The sequence below is a fragment of the Pan paniscus genome, chromosome 19 (assembly GCF_029289425.2).
Source record: "Pan paniscus chromosome 19, NHGRI_mPanPan1-v2.0_pri, whole genome shotgun sequence".
Lineage (NCBI taxonomy): Eukaryota > Metazoa > Chordata > Mammalia > Primates > Hominidae > Pan > Pan paniscus.
The window spans coordinates 26,062,909-26,079,831 of NC_073268.2; the positions used below are offsets into that span (position 1 = coordinate 26,062,909).

Genomic DNA, 16,923 nt, shown 5'->3' on the forward strand with positions numbered 1-16,923 from the left:
TGCTATCAGCTGCTCTGGGGAGTTTGCAGGGAGAGGCATGTAGGACAGGAAGAAGCGGGGCAGGAACAGGGACTGGACAGGGATAGGGCAGGGCAAACAGGCAGCTATTGGCAGCAGCCTCGGGCTTCAGGACAATTTACAGAGACACAAAGCAACATCTTGGCACACTGAGTCCTGTGCACATTCTCTCTCAAAACCCACCACACAGCTTTAGGCTGGCATTCTCATCGTGCCGTTTTACAGATGAAGAAACTGAGGTCCAGTGTCAAGGACAGAGACCTTGCCCAAGGCATTCTCCTCTACACCACAGCTGCCCAGACAGCGAAGGGGAGGCCAGATGGACCCCAGCCACCTCCAGCACTCAGTTCTGGGGAAAGATGTGCTTGGCAGGTTGGGTGCAAAACAAAGCACTTCATCCTTCAAACCCAACTCGTTTCCAAGCTCGGCCATTATGAGAGATATTCTGGGGCCTCTCAGCCACACCTGCTTAGGAGCTGCCTATCCCTCTGAACTTTTCAAAGGTATATGATACAGGTCGGGCACGAAATGCCAGCACTTTGGGAGGCCGAAGCGGGCGGATCATCTGAGGTCAGGAGTTCAAGACCAGTCTGGCCAACGTGGCAAAACCCTGTCTCTACTAAAAATATAAAAATTAGCCGGGCGTGGTGGCACACGCCTGTAGTCCCAGCTACTCAGGAGGCTGAGGCAGGAAAATCCCTTGAACCCGGGAAGCGGAGGTTGTAGTGAGCCGAGATCACACCTCTGCACTTCCACCTGGGAGACAGAGAGAGACCCCATCTCAAAAAAAAAAAAAGCCGGACGTGGTGGCTCACGCTGTAATCCTAGCACTTTAGGAGGCTGAGGTGGGCGGATCACTTGAGGTCAGGAGTTCGACACCAGCCTGGACAACATGGTGAAACACCGTCTCTACTAAAAATACAAAAAAATTAGCCAGGCATGGTAGTGGCCTCCTGTAATCCCCGCTACTTGGGAGGCTGAGGCAGGAGAATCGCTTGAACCCAGGAGGCGGAGGTTGCAGTGAGCCGAGATTGCGCCATTGTACTCCAGCCTGGGCAACAAGAGCGAAACTCTGTCTCAAAAAATAAAAATTAAAAAAAAAAAAAAAAAAAAAAGGATATGATACTGAAGAGGCCCTGTGTCCCAGGAGAGGGGTTATCTGTGAGGACCTCTGGGTGGCCTTCCTGCTTGGTGGGACTACGGGGCAAGGTTTCCGGGCTCACAGGTGACAGGGACAGCTTGTCGGCCACCAGCCTCACTCTCCAGTCCTGCCATCAGCCACACTCCAGGGTCAGAAGAACAGGATAGCGAACCCGAAAGCCCAGCGCCCTTTCTACACAGAGCCTCGCCCCTTCCAGGCTTGGATCTCTTCAAAAACCACAGCTTTGTGTTCAAGGAGGAACAAAAATACATCAACAAAAGCAACAAGGAGCTTTTGGTTTTACCAAAAGGAAAAAAAAAAAACAGCCCCCACATCCTGCCTCTAGAAAGAGCTGCTGATTCCAAAAGCCCCTGCTGGGAAGGCTGCCCACAGGCGGGAAGGGAGGGCTCCCTGCTAACCCAGTTTCTCACCCGTCCATCCCCTCAGGCCTAAGGGGCTGAAGTGGTGGCGATAGGAAGCAACAAGGAGGCATTGTTCAATCAGAGGAAAAAAAAGAGCAGTCAAAAAGATCAAGGCTAGACTTGAGGAAGAACTTACCAGCCATCAGATTGCACACAAAATGAAAGAAAAAAAAAAAAAAAAAGCCTGCCCCTGTCGGTAATATAGAAGAGAAACAATTCTGCAAGTTGAGTAAGGCATGGAAACGCGGGCCTGTTTCCTCATCTGTAAAACGTAGGTGTTAGGAAGCAAAGTGATCCCTCAGGCTCCAGGAGGCCTGAAGGACAGGGATTTGGGGGTAAGTGAGGTGGGAGGGCTACCTGGAGGCCACATTTGGCTACTTGGGCTGGCCATTTGCACTTGCCCTCCCCCACACTGTCATCCCTAGTCCCCATTTTTCCAGTTAGAGGCAGACAATTTTGGGAAGGAGGGAAAGCCCTAGGCCCCAGTGCGGGGTTTGCCTACTCCTGCTCCACCTCTTTTTATTTTTATTTTCATTTTTACATTTTTTAGAGACAGAGTGTCCCTCTGTTGCCAGGCTGGAGTGCTGTGGTGCAATCAGGGCTCACTGCAGCCTCAACCTCCCAGACTCAAGTAATCCTCCTGCCTCAGCCTCCCAAGTAACTGGGACCACAGGCCCACACCACCACATTCGGCTAATTTATTTCATTTTTTGTAGAGATGAGGCTGGTCTTGAACTCCTGGCCTCAAGCGATCCACCCTCCTCAGTCTCCCAAAGTGCTGGGATTACAGGCATAAACCACTGCGCCCAACCCTGCCCCACCTTTTAAAAGCAGCTGGGATTAAAGACAGTTTGCTAGAATCCAGAGACACGTAAGCACCCAGCCTTGTCTGACACAGACCACACCCTACTCCCATCTGATGCCTAGGGGAAGGGGCAGAAACATAGTTCCTGGCTCCCCAGAATCAGGGACATCTTTACCCTCCTCAGTCCTTACCCCACAGCTCAAGGAAACTGGAGAATGAACCCCAGATATGTGCAGTCAGAGAAGAGGGGAAAGGTGCAACCAAGTCCCCCAATTTTCCTTCCCCAGCCCATGCCCACCTCCCACTTGACACCTCACAAGCTGGTTTCCCTGGCTGGCAACCCTGCCTCCTGTCAGTAGGGCCCTAAAGAGGAGGGAACAGGCAGTACTCTAGACTATCTGCAGGGAGACAACGATGCAGGTTTATGCTAAGCCTGGGCGTGTGGACTGATCTGCCCCACTTTTGGAAAATCCAGTTTACAAAACAAGTAATGGAGGGCAAAAATATCTCTCTCACCAAGAGCAGGCTCACCCCACCCACCCAGAAGCTTCAAGAAAGAATTCGGGACGGGCAGTGGCTCATGCCTATAATCCCAGCACTTTGGGAGGCCGAGGCGAGTGGATCACCTGAGGTCAAGAGTTCCAGATCAGCCTGGCCAACATGGAAAAACCCCATCTCTACTAAAAATACAAAAATTAGCCGGGCATGGTGGCAGGTGCCTGTAATCCCAGCTACTTGGGAGGCTGAGGCAGGAGAATCGCTTGAACCTGGGAGGCAGAGGTTGCAGTGAGCGGAGATCGCACCACTGCACTCCAGCCTGAGCGACAGAGACTCCGTCTCAAAAAAAAACAAACAAAAAGAATTCTATTAGCAGTTCTTCCTCCACCACTGGCTATTGTGCAGAAGCCGGGAGTGCACCCTCAACCTTGCCACAGCATTGGCTGCATGGCTGCAGTCCTGAAGGTGGAAACACAAACACAGCCCATTCAGTCCAGCTCCCAAGTCCTCCTCCCCCGCCCCAGCACCGGCGTGGGTGTCTGCCTACACACCAGGCATGTGTGTAACTGCACGCACGTGGGGGTCCGCCACACCAGGTGGGCTGGCAGTGAGCTCTGGCCTATGTTCTCTCCCCTGCCTCTCCCCCAAACAAGTCTGATGCAAGGACAGAAACAGAAGAGGCCTTTTCACTGCCTACTTTACAGTCACTTTCTAGAGCTTAAATCTGAATCTTGAGAAACCACAGGGAAAGATAGCTTTCTTTTTTCTTGACCAGCCCCCTGCAAGATCCTAGCTCCCCTCAGGGCTCAGAGACTAGCCAGAGACAGGCAGAACATAGAGGCCTCCCTGCACACCAAACTCACACACTCACTGGGTGGGCCCAACTCCCTGGCAAATTGCCAGAAGAAACCACGTGCCCCTACAGGTCCTGCACTGGGCTTGGCCCAGCGTGGAGCACATGATACTTCAGAGAAGGAAGCCAGGCCTGTGGTCCACAAAGCAAGACCAGAACAGAAATGGCAGAAAGCTGTACCCTGGTAAACCCAGGATTCAGGAACCTGAATGTCACTCAAGGATAAGACCAGAGGCAGGAAGAAAACAGGAGGAGGCTGGGCTAAAGCAGGTAGATCACCTGAGGCCAAGAGTATGACAAGACCTCCTCTCTACAAAAAACTTAAAAATTAGCATGGCGCCACATGCCTGTGGTCCCAGCTACTAGGGAGGCTGAGGCAGGAGGATCACTTAAACCCAGGAGGTGGAGGCTGCAGTGAGCCATGATCACTCCACTGCACTCCAGCCTGGGTGACTGAGCAGGACGAAGTTTTTTTGGAGACCTTGTCTCCAAAAAACCAAAGCAAAATAAAAACAAAAAAAGTAAGAAAGCAGGAGGGAATGACAGCAAACACTCGGCCTAGCGTCTGGCACATAGCAAGAGCTCAATAAATCCTCTTTGGTCTAGGGTCCAACATCCCTGGGCAGGAATTTTTTTTTATCTTTAGTTTGTTTGTTTGTTTGTTTTGAGATGGAGTCTCGCTCTGTCGCCCAGACTGGAGTGCAGAGGCAATCTTGGCTCACTGCAGCCCTGGCCTCCCAGGTTCAAGCAATTCTCCTGCCTCAGCCTCCTGAGTAGCTGGGATTATAGGTGCCCACCACCACATCTGGCTAATGTTTGTATTTTTAGTAGAGACGAGTTTCACCATGTTGGCCAGGCTGATAGAACTCCTGACCTTAAGTGATCCACCTGCTTCAGCCTCCCAAAGTGCTGGGATTACAGGCGTGAGCCACTGTGCCAGGCCTCCTGGGCAGGAATTTTTAACCATGGGGAAACCAAGGCTCAGACACGTCCAGAGAGCACTCCTTACAAGTGGGCGCCACACCTGGTTCATCCCAGAATCCCCACGGGTAACTTCTTGGCCCAGTGGATGCAGGCGAGGGAGAATGACTGCCTTGGGCGAGGTGCTACTACAGCTAAAGTGAAACACAGCTGGGTCACAAAGCCCCCAGGTCTCTCTCACTAGGCTCCTTCCCAGGAAACATCCCAACTGGGCCAAAGGTCAATGAGGCATGGCAGAGGCTAGGGCTACAAAAGCTGGAGGAAACATGGAGAGGCCAACCTGCTTCTTTTGGCTGGAGGCCAGGAGGGAGACAGGGGAACCTCTGCCTCTGCAAGTTGGAAGTATCACCCAGAGAAGAAACCTTGATCTGCCTCTTCTGGCTCCCCCAGTCCCTGCAGGAGCCCTCCACCCAACCTTGTGGCAGCTTCCCAAGAAGACAGTAAAAACAGTAAGCTGGAACTTTGGATGAGGCTGATAAAACGCAGAGAAAACAAGGACAAGCCTCTGATTTTTCTCCAGCTCCCAGTGCTCACTGAATTCTACGCTACTTGAGTCACTGGGCTCCAAGGCTCGGTCAGACTTCTGCGTGCTGGGGCGGAGGCTCAGAATCTAGCCTGAGGTGGTCCAGCAACGGAGGGGTTAACTGCCCTGGCTTCTCTGAACCCCACCCCACTCCCCAATGGAGGGAGGAAGTGGCAGAGAACCAGGGCTTGTGTGAGCCCTTAAGAATTCGAAGAATGTCCCATTTCCCTTGTGGGGGTGGGAGGGGTTGGTAGGGGGAAGAGGAACAGTAGAAATTAATAGAAGAGAAGGGGCAGCTGAAGGAGGGGCCAGGACAGAGCTGCAACCCGTCCTCTACCCAGATAACCTGCCCAGTGCCCTCCTTCTTCCAGAAGGGACAACTTCATGTTGCTTCTTGGGCTTGAGATTTTTATCAGGACCTGTTTTCCCAGCACCTGGTGCAGGTTAGTATGTATTATAGCAGCAGGCAGGCAATAAATGTCTGCTGAATGAGCGAGCCCCTAAAAAGATGAAAGAGTGGTCTTAGCCAGGGAACGGGAGGGGGTAAGGAAGCAAGGAAGGTTTGGGGTAAGGTTAGGGGTAAGGCTGGAGGTTTAAGCCCCCTTTTTAGACAAGTCCCAAATTTTTTTTTCCCTGGGTGAACTTCAGCTGCAAAGAGCCTCCTGACTGAGAATTAAGAGAAAAAAAAAACAAAACTGGACTCAAGTCAGATCCTAAATTCATGTGAACACTGAAATTACCATTACTTGAGTTGGTTGAAGTTAAAAAAAAAAAGTTAAAATTAAAAAAAACATCGAATTAAGGCTGGGCGAGGTGGCTTATACCTGTAATCCCAGCACTTTGGGAGGCTGAGGCGGGTGCATCACTTGAGGTCAGGAGTTCGAGACCAGCCTGGCCAACACGGTGAAACCCCGGTCTCTACTAAAAAATACAAAAATTAGCTGGGCATGGTAGCATGCATCTGTAATCCCAGCTACTCAGGAGGCTTAGGTATAAGAATCGCTTGAATCCAAGAGGCGGAGGTTGCAGTGAGCCAAGATCGCGCCACTGCACTCCAACCTGGGTGATGAGTCCTCTGACTCAAAAAAAAAAAAAAAAAGCAAATTAAAAGAAAAAGAAATTATCATTACATCATTACTTATAAGTGACTTGACCTTCCAAAGCCTCCACCTCGCAGGTGGAGGCGGCTGTGAGGCCCCAATACTGAGTTTGTACTTGCTACTCACAAGGTCAATTGGAAGATGGAAAGTTGCTGTACTTTCTGGGATTGCATGTGATGGGATGGGATGGGAGGGGAGGGGAGGTATTCCTCCAGGCTCTGGGATGGGGGACCCCACCTCTATACTCCCTCCCTACCGTCGGCTGCTGCAGGTCCCAGTGCAGAAGGAACAGAGCTGCACTATACTCAAGATGACTATACTCAAAAGAAACACAGTCTCCACAGCCTCCCTCACCAGGCAGGTAAGAGATCTATCTGGCCCAGGCAACACCCTTTATGCACCCCTGCCCATTCTCAGAAAATGAACACCAAAAGGGCTGGCATGAGGCTTCCAGAGAGTTTTCTTGAAGGAACCACTGGAGGAAGGAGCCCCCAAAGCCTAGAAGTACCCAGGTGAGAGAAGGAAACTGTCGATTTTGAGGAGAGAAATAAGGGAAGGTAAACAGAACAAAGTCCTCAACCCCAAATACAACAGACAGGTCACTCATTCTTGAAAGACCACGAGGAAAGCCCCCTCTTTTGTAGCAGGGGACAGTGGAAAGAAATGTGCTCGCCTTACTGCCCGAAATTGGGTTAGAGCCTGTCTTTCCCTAGCCATCCCACCTTGAGAGTCTCTTCCCTTCCCTAAGCCCCATTTTCCTCATCTGTACTTTAAATGCACTTTAAATGGGGGATAAAAGCACTTTAAATGGGGATAAAAAGTGCTTGCTTCATTCAGCTGTTGTGAGGACGAACTGTGATGTTCAAGTAGGGGATGGAAGTGTTCGCCAATGTCACCTTGCAGTTATTGGAAGGGAAGGAAGAACTCACTCAGGGAGGGAGCCAAGGCGCCCACCCAGCCCCCTGCCCAGAACAGGACTCACGCGTTGCAGTAGGGCTTCTTCTCGTAGCCCTTGTAGTTCTTCATGTTCAGTGTCATCTTGCAGGTCTCGCAATGGAAGCATGCTTTATGCCAGAACTGGGGATGGAGACAGGAGGACATACATCAGATACCAGGACTTCTGAAAAAGGGGCTCAGGCCCTAGGAAGGGGCACTCAGGAGCTGCTGGGACTGTCCTAGGCCCATGGCTGTGGGGAGAACATGGAATCATCCCAGGTGAGCTGGGGGCATTTCAGGTCACAGGCTTTGGCACTCCCCTCCCCTCTCTCCTTCCTCATCCTCCACCAATGGGCCATTTGAACCCAGGAGGAAGAGACAGGCAGGCATGAAGGACAGGGGGGAAGAGCCCAGTTATAGCAGCGGCAGCAGCCCCCAAGTCAGCTCCACCCTCCCCAGGGAACCCCTCCTGCCCAGAGCTGGAGAGGCCTCATTGCTTATGCAAAGCTGCGCTGGGTTGCTAGGGAGCAGCCGCTGAACATGAAGGAGCAGCTCCTCTGGTGGCACCAAGGCCTCAGAAGAGGAAGGCCCAGCCCCCACACACCCAGGCCCAGAACCCAGGTGCTCCTAGCTCCTGTACCAGGGCCCAGCACACCCACCAGCCCCACATGAGCCCCAGGTGGTGCTACAGCTCCGATACCTCTCACTTCCTGTGGGATGCCTGGCCAGAGGAGTGGGCTGGGTGTCCCAGGCTCTGTCAACACAACACATCCTTTCTACCCTTCCCTCATCCTCTCCCACCCCAGTAGGAGGGCAGGAGAGCACCCGGCAGCGGGTCTCCCACTGAGGCACTGAAGGGCTCTACTTCAAAGCCTTGAAGGTGGACACCCCCATAGTGGACATCAAAGCTCTACCCCACTAACTGTATGGCCTTGGGCGGGGCCCTGCACCTCAGAGGAGCCCACTTCCTGGTGTGTACAATGGATGTAATAACACCTGGCCCTCCTGGGATTGTCCAGGACTGAGGAGAAATCACCTTCAAAGCCCTCAGCACAGCACTTGGCACCTCTGAGCACTCAGATGTCAGGTGCTGGGCACAGCAGGTGTGAACCTCAGCCGAGGGGGTCAGGGCTCACACTGGAGATTGTGTGTGTTGGGGTGCAGAGGGGCTTCACTGTGCCAACCACAGCTCCAATCCATTCATGCGTGTGAGAATGTGGGACACGGCCGGGCACGGGGGCTCACGCCTGTAATCCCGCACTTTGGGAGGCCGAGGCAGGCGGATCATGAGGTCAAGAGATCGAGACCATCCTGGCTAACACGGTGAAACCCCATCTCTACTAAAAAGACAAAAAAATTAGCCGGGCGTGGTGGCGGGTGCCTGTAGTCCCAGCTACTTGGGAGGCTGAGGCAGAAGAATGGCGTCAACCCAGGCCACTGCACTCCAGTCTGGGCGACAGAGCAAGACTCCGTCTCAAAAAAAAAAAAAGGAGAATGTGGGACACAGGGCCCATCCAGGGTGGCCGACGGAGGGAAGAGAGTGATGACAGAAAGAGAACAGATCTAGGCCAGGAGCGGTGGCTCACGCCTATAATCCAAGCACTTCGGGAGGCTGTGGCAGGCGGATTACTGGAGGTTGGGAGTTCAAGACCAGCCTGGCCAACATGGTGAAACCCCGTATCTACTAAAAATACAAAAAAATTAGCCGGGTGCAGTGATGGCGTGCCTGTAATCCCAGCTACTCGGGAGGCTGAGGCAGGAGAATCGCTTGAACCCAGGAGGCGGAGATTGCGGTGAGCTGAGATCATGCCACTGCACTCCAGCCTGGGGTACAGAGCGAGACTTAATCTCAAAAATAAATAAATAAATAAATAAATAGGCCGGGTATGGTGGCGCATGCCTGTAATTCCAGCTACTTGGGAGGCTGAGGCAAAAGAATCACTTAAACCCAGGAGGTGGAGGTTGCAGTGAGCCAAGATTGTGCCACTGCACTCCAGCCTGGGTGACAGAGCAAGACTCTGTCTCAAAAAAAAAAAAAAAAAAAGAGAAACGATCTAACAGGCTCCACGTGGCAGCCTGGAGGGGTCTTTGTGGAACCCCTGAGAAGTATTGATGCTTAGGCAAACCCATGACAACAGGATCTAAATTCACCCCCAGAAGCCCAGGATGATGCGCTGGATCACCACCAAACAGGGGTCCACTGCCAGGACCCCAGAATAATCCAGGCCACCTGAGTGACCTGGCTGGCCTGTTCCTGCCCCATTTCCCAGTAGTCAAGGGAGACATTCCCCATTCCGAAAGAAGGAGGCCAGGAGGCAGGCCCAGGGGGACTTTTGAAGGAGCCCAGCCACAGAGCTGGTTCTTGGCCATTTGTCAAGGAATTCCCCCAAGGCGATGCTTTTCAAAATGTTGTCTCCAAACCCCCGGAGAGGTGCTTCTGAGACACTGGGAGGAGGGGATAGCAGAAAGAAGGCTGAGAATCTGGGATTCAACCTCCCTACCATGGCCCACTTCAACCAGAGACCCCCAGGGTAATTTCAGGGGGAAATCACCTTCTAATAGGGTACTGGTTCCCTATCAAGAAGACCCAAAGGAAAAACCTAATGGTGGAATATTAAACAGAATGCTAGGAGAACCACTCTTGGGGAGGAGGGCCAGCCGGAAGTCTGGAAGCAAAGAAGTGGCGGGTCTAAGCTTGGCCCCCTCCCCAACCTGGGCCTATCCCAGTGACCCAGGGCCCCCAAACCCCTATGAGGCAACTTAAAGACTCCTTCTGGTGCATAACCCAATAGACAGAACCCACCGGGACACTAAGACAGACTGGTCCCTGCCCCCACAGGCCCCTGAAGTGGTGCATACCCCAACACACAGAACCCACCAGGGACACTAAGACAGGCTGGTCCCTGCCCCCACAGGCCCCTGAAGTGACAGCCCCGCTCCCTCCCCCAGTAACTGGGAGGCATTGGCAGGGTGCCCCAGCCTGGTCACCACCCAGTCTGCTGGCCTCTGCCTACTTAGCTGCACACGCCCCTGCCTGGGCCCCTGCCTCCCCCTACCCCCACAGGGGCCTGCCAGGAAAAACATTCTCCAGAATCCAGACCATGACCCACTTTCACACACACACACACACACACACACACACACACACACACACACACACACGAAGGGCTACACACTGTCCTAGGACCGCGGACCTCCAAGGCTGCCTCCTGATTGACGTTGGGGAGACAAAGGGAGAGAGACCCCTACTCCAGATGGCCAGGCCTGCACCCGGAGCCAAGCCCCTTGGAGAAGGAGGGTGGGGTGTACTGAGCAGGCAGGGGGCACAGGGCCAACACTGGACCCAGTGGTTCCAAAGACCCCTCCAGGCTGCCACGCGGAGGAAGCAGAGCCCCTCTTCTAGGGGATGGCACCTATTTCTATCAGTAGCTCCTTCCCACCTCCCTCACAGGCCCCACACTCTCATCCAGACACACAAGGGTGGGGCAGAGGAGGGTGGTCGCCTGTCCCCCTGCAGGGGGCTCCGAGCAGAAAAATGGAAACCAGTTACTATGAAGCACAAGTGTCAAGTGGAGCTGCAGCCACTGTCTCCCAGAGTGCTGGAGGGTCAGGAGAGGAGGCCGTTCCACCCCTAATGCTTGGCACCTCCAGCAGCTTCAGGCGACTCCCCTACCCTCTCTGGAGGAAGGCCCCAAAGTTCAAGAAAACCCACCAGCTCCTTCCACCGTGTCCTTTTGGGGTAGGAAAATTGTGGGGAGGGGAGGCAGAAAATGGCCAGTCCCTCCACAACCGCTGTGAGCCAAGCCTGGACCCTAAGATGAAAGAACCCCTGCCTTGTCTCAATGGGGTCTGGGGAAGGACACTGTCAGGGAAATACGTCCAGAGGACCCCACAGTGATCCCGTCTGCCTCTGCCCTGCCCCATGGGCTCTGTCCCAGAGCAAGAGCCCCCCTCTTTTAAAGGCCCCAGGCAAGATGATTTCAGCGAAGCATTCCTGGGCCTCAGGACTCAAGGAAACTGCACCTCGAGGCATGCACCTCTGCCCCTTCCTGCTGCCTGCAAAGTCCATGGCTTCCCTGTTCACAGAAACCAGACAGACCCTACCTCTGCTGCCCGTTAGAGGCCTCTCAGCCTGGATCCGAGGCTCCAAGGCAGGGTCATCTTGATCTTCCCTTGCCTACCTGCAACCCACTCTAAAGAAAGGTAAACAGGCTGGTAGGGGCAGAAACCTGCAAGGATACCCCTCACTTGGGACAGCCTGTCCCTCTGTGGCTCTGGGTTGAGGGGGATGTGGCAAGCTTCGTGTCACTGTGCCTGCAGCCTGGCACCTTGGCCTCTGAACCCAGGCTACCTGGGGTGGCCATGACTCAGGGATGGATTATGAGACCGTCTCTTCCCTTCCTGTTGCCCAGGGTTACACTTTCTCCCTCCTGCAGAGGCAATGCCAGCCCCACCCTGGCCGGGGCACCAGCCTAGCTTGGTTGGCCACCTGACCCACTGGCTTAAAGGCATAGATCTTTGCTGCACCTCCACAAATTCTGAGGAGGACAGGATTATTCCCAGTGGCCCCACGCCCCCATACAAGACCCCAGGCCCAGAGCATTCCTCCAGATAGGGTCAGGAAGGGATGGGACCTAATTTTGGCACAAATGAGATGTAAATAAAATATAAATATGTATAAATAAAAGTACTTTCTGCAAACACACTGGCAGAAGAGCTGAGCAGAAAGAACTGTGGATGTGAATTTCAGCTCTAAGAGAGGGAGATGAGCCACATGGGCTACCTGAGCCTCCGTTTATGGAGTGCATCGTTTACAAGAGCGAACACACCTACTCTGTGAGGCTGCTGTGAAGACTGAGCCCAGCATATCGTGATAACTAGTAGCTATTATGAAGGGATGGTCACAAGATGATGGTGGGGTACTCTAAGCTTCAGCTAGCAAAACGGGGCACCATAGCTGTGAGGATTTCAACCCCCTCGAGTGGGGAGGGAGCGCTGAGACAAGCAGAGGCAGAGAGCCCACCCTAACAGGGGATTCCAGGGGAACTGGCAACAGACCAATCCTCTACCTCCACCTGTTTTCAGAAACCTGGGGAAGCAAGCCAGGAAAGAGGGACGTGGCCAGGTTCTTGACAACACAGCTCCCTAGATACAAAGCAGGTGCACAAAGTAGGTGCTCAATAAATATTTGTTGAATGAGCAAATGAGGTCACCCTGTTTCTCCCCCAGCTCTAATCCCAGAAGTCCTCTGGAGAAGCAAATCTCGACCTCCTTCCTCAAACACTGTCATCAGCAATACATATTTATCCAGCTTGCAAAGCATGCTGGGTACTGCAGGTTGGGGGCAGGGTGGCCTTCAGAGGTGACAAGGTTTTTACCCACCTATGCCTTTGGGAGATAAGACTCAGGGAGGAGAAAAGGCTGAAACCAAGGACACAGCCTGTGCTTTGGGCCACGTAGTGGGCTGAGTACCATGGGGGATTGTAGAGAAACGGGTGAGTCTAATTTGACTCTTTTGCTGTAAATGGGAGGCCTTGGGAAGTTGGTTAGCAACTATGGGACTGAAGTTGCCTATGGGACTGAAGGTTCCCCCTCCTCCCTGGTCACAGCCCAGCATCCTCCAGGCACTGGCTCCCCATTCCTGGTCCTATCCTTACTGCCTGGAGCAGGTGGGGAGGAATAGGTCTGATACCTGGATATTTCAGGTCTCCTGCTCAGTACAGGGGGCGAGGTCTCTCCAGGGCCACTTCCTATAGGGAGAGTTCTAAAAAGAGGAAGGAATCACCAACTCCCACTTCCCTGGGCAACCCCCACTTGAACGTCCTCTTCCAGCTAGGGTAAGAGAACTGGGGAGGGCACCCTGCCCATCCCTGCTCCCCTCCCCTCGGGTACACGGCACTGAAGGTCTTTCCAAGGGGAGTGGTGTGGAGCTGAACAGAGCATCCCAGAGAGGTAGGGAGGGCATAGTCTATACAGCACCCTCTTTAGCACTCAGGGACTTTAGTGCACTGCCCCACCTTCAAGGAAATGACATCATCATACCCATCTGACAGATGGTGAATACTGAGGCCTAGAGACATTCATAAAACTGGTGGGAGCAGACCTGGAACAAGGACCCAGTTTCCCAACTCCTAGAGTGGCAATCCTGCCTTCATGTTTTGCTTTTTCCTTATACGGGTGAAGTGCCCACTGCCTCTTCCCAATTCATGACTGTGGAGAAGAAGGGGACCACAGGGAACTCAAGATGCAGAGGCCAAAATCTCTGCCACGAGGGGCGGGCGAAACCCCAGTGTGCAAGGACAGGTACATTCTCAAGGGGAGACTTCATTATCTGATAGCTCTAAGCTCAAGTCCTGCCCAACAGCGGCTGGCATGGTCATGGGGAGATCAACAACTTTCCTCGTGCCCACAATATACCCCCTCCTCTCCTCCTGCCCAGTCAAGCCCAGGACCAGGAGGGACAGTGACACAGCAGCGGCCCCATATGCCCACACTCCCCAAGAGCAAGTTCAAATATGTTTCAGAACCTCCAACCCCACCTCCTCACGCTGACTCAGAGGCCAAAGGTCACTGAGGAAGCTCACACCCCAAGGGGGAGGGGAGAGATAAGGTGTCCAATAAACTATCCTCTCCTGAACAAAACCTGGCTCCAGGTCAGTAATGAACTTGGCCCCAGGGCTCTATACCCCTCTTTCATCCAGTGTTCCCACCCTTGCACCTCTCTTCCATCCAGTCCTCCCAGCCCTCCCAGTTCAGATGGAAAGGTCAGAATACCTGGACTTGGAGCCAGCTTTGGGTGGTGGATGAAAGACGCGGTGAGGAAGGGCACAAAATCACAGAGGCCTCCCCTCCAGACTGGGGAGGGGATGCAGAGGGGCAGGTTTTACCTTAGGATCTTACGGAGCTTACAAGAGAACAGGATCCTACCCTAAACTGTACGGGAAACACCCAGTTCTACTCTCCAACCCCCCTCCAAAAGTCTAATGGCAACCAGATGAACAAGTCCAGCACTGGGGAGACAGGGCCCCCAGGGGACACTGAATCTCCACAAGGCCACCCTCCCCTCCCCCCAATACCTCCCCCTTTCCTCGGCTTCCCCAGAACTCAGCCAACCCCACCCTCCATTGGAGAAACCTGCTTTGAAAAGTTAGCTCTTTGTTCTTCCACACGGTCTCCTGGCTCTGAGCACAATTTCAGGAGATCTCAGCTAAGCACCCTCCACCCACCCTACTCTGCCACCCGACCCCACCCAGCTCAGGCTGGACGGCCCAGCACCGGGAGTTGGCTTTTAATTGGAGGTGGGGGTTGGGAAGCTGTGGAGGAGGTCTGCGAGTCCTTTAACGACTGAATCCAAGGGGGTGCAGGTCGTTCAAAAACGGGGCTCTTGCGGCAGAGCCCGGGTCCTTACCCAAAACCCCCCGCATCAGATGCCACACACTCGCAGGCTGATAGCCCCCGCCCCGCCAGGCCAGGAAGCCAGGCCACCCCCGCCGGAGCGGACGGTTTTGCAGGGCCCCCCAGCCTCTGCCCCGCCCCCCCGCCCCCTCCACCAGCGCCCCGCGCTTCCGCCTACTTGGCGCTCGGCGCAGAGCGGAGAGGGAGCGGCCGTCTCTTCTCACTCTCCAGGCCGTAGGGGGCGGGACTGCACCCCTAACCTTCCCCCAACACACCCCGGGGCCTGACTTCCCTGCTCCTCTCCCGTCCTCCCAACCCCGGGGCACAGAGCCCACCCCTCTCCAGCAGCGGCTGCCCGCTACGCGTGGACTTCCCGCCTCGCCCCAGATCTCCTGGTTTTCAGACTCGGATGTGTCCCCACACCCCATGACACCGCCCGCTCGCCCTCCCTCCATTCTCCTGGGATCGCGGGGATAAGGCGGCAAAGACCCGGCCCTTCTCTCCTCCCTGGATTCGGAGCACTGCGGGGGATTGCAAAGACGCGTCTCCCGGTCCCGGGCTCACCTTATCCAGACAGTTCACCTTCTCCGTGGGATACACGATCTTGCCGCACCGGGCGCAGTTGGGGTTCATGGTTCCGAGGAAGGCTGGGGCGGGGACGCCTGAGCTCACGCGCGTCCTGTTCCCCGAGGCGAGCTGGCGGGAGGCGGCCGCGGCTGCAACTACACAGGCAGCAGCGACGGCGGCTGGAGCTGGGGAACTGGCCTCCGCCTCCGCCCTCCTTCCCCTAATAAACACAGCGGGGAGGAGGGGCTGCACTGGGGCGGGCACGCGCCTCGGGCGCGGGCAAGGGCACGCGCAGCGAGGCGCGCTCTCCGGGCGACGTGGGGCTGCGCGGGGGCGGGTTCCTGGGGGAACGGCGGGGCCCGCGGTGCTGGCGCCTCAGCGCTCTCAGGCTGACTGCGCCCGGTGCCCAGGGCCCTTCCCCAGCCGGAGGCGGCGCAGAGGCGAGCAGGCTGCACATCTGGGGCGCCCGGGCTGCGGGAGGCGGGCTAACCCCTCAAGCCCGTCGAGGGTGGGGTTGGATCCTCCTGAACGCTGGAACTGATTCACCGCATTCGGGGACTTTCTACCCAGCATGAATCTGCGGACCGAACGGGGACCCCCTACCCTGCCCCTCTTAGCTCTCTTCCGGCCCACACCCTTTCCCACATTTGTGGGGCGGAACCCGTCCCTCCCTCTTGGACCCTGAGCGCTGCCGGGCCCGGGCTAGTGCTTCCCTCTCGAGCCCCTGCAGTGCACCTTCCCGGGGTTCCCCGGATGCGGGCACCGTCTGCGTTCAGCTTGACCCCTTTTTCTCCAGCATTCCTTTCTCCTTCTGTTACACCACTACTCACAGTGTAGCAGCTGCAACAATGCTTAGCACCCAAGGAGCCGCCTCCAGGCGCTGTAGAGGCGCGGGGGTATAGCTCAGTGGTAGAGCATTTGACTGCAGATCAAGAGGTCCCTGGTTCAAATCCGGGTGCCCCCTCAATGGTTTGCCTTTTCCTTCCCCTTGTTAACCATCTGTTTTTCATTCTTGACTCACATTTTAACATTGGGTCCTGACTAAAAAAAAAGAAAAAATGAAAAAGTATCTTCCTCATTTTTCAACCTTAGCAGAAATCTTTCGGTTTTACTTTGTGCTCAGCGGGAGGAGGGGGTGGGTATAAAAGCTGCGCGACCGCATTACTCGCGGCAGAGGTGTAGGGATTTCTGCGGCCACGGCCGCCAGCCTCAGATGGGTCAGACAGTTCGAGGTGCCGGGTTTGAGGGACAGGATGTTTCCAATGGGGGTAGGGAGACAGGAGAACGCCTCAACTTGGCGTTCCTTTTGGGGGTGGAGGGTGGGTCAGGCGAGGGAAACCCATAGACACAGCCCTTCTCCAACTTCAACTTTCTGTATTAATGGTGACATGGACGTGCTGTGTTCATCCTTGACTATTAATGTACAAAAGTAAAGTTATAACCCAGTGCAAACTGAGATAAACGAATACAGTGTTTCTCAAACTTGAACGTGCATCAGAATTACCTGCAGGGCTTGTTAAAACACTGCTAGTTTCTGATTCTGTAAGGGGGCCCCGAGAATTTGCATTTCTACCAAGTTTCCAGGTGCCTCTGGTGCTGCTGGTGTGGGGACCACATTTTAAGAACCACTGAAGTAAGAATAAAAGGCCATGGAGTTTCATAACTTAAAGATGGGGACAAGTAT

At 54.5% G+C, this 16,923-nt stretch overlaps 1 protein-coding gene and 1 non-coding gene across 3 annotated transcripts in view; one reads left to right on the top strand and one right to left on the bottom strand.

Moving 5' to 3' along the window:
* The window catches only part of LASP1 (LIM and SH3 protein 1), a 52,294-nt gene extending 36,216 nt beyond the window's left edge, over nucleotides 1-16,078 (bottom strand). Inside the window, exons 1-2 of one of the 2 annotated variants that reach the window (XM_003809839.5) lie at nucleotides 15,237-16,078; nucleotides 7,324-7,418 (exon numbers count right to left, since the gene is read on the bottom strand). In XM_003809839.5, the coding sequence (XP_003809887.1) occupies nucleotides 7,324-7,418; nucleotides 15,237-15,305 (164 nt within the window). In that variant the 5' untranslated portion in view covers nucleotides 15,306-16,078. Of the gene's footprint in view, nucleotides 1-7,323; nucleotides 7,419-15,236 lie in introns of those variants that run through there. The other variant, XM_008962134.3, reaches the window with a different exon arrangement.
* Nucleotides 16,079-16,131: 53 nt separating this feature from the next.
* On the top strand, nucleotides 16,132-16,203 carry TRNAC-GCA (transfer RNA cysteine (anticodon GCA)). The gene has a single exon. It is a non-coding gene; the product is annotated as a tRNA-Cys (tRNA).
* The last annotated feature ends 720 nt before the right edge of the window (nucleotides 16,204-16,923 follow it).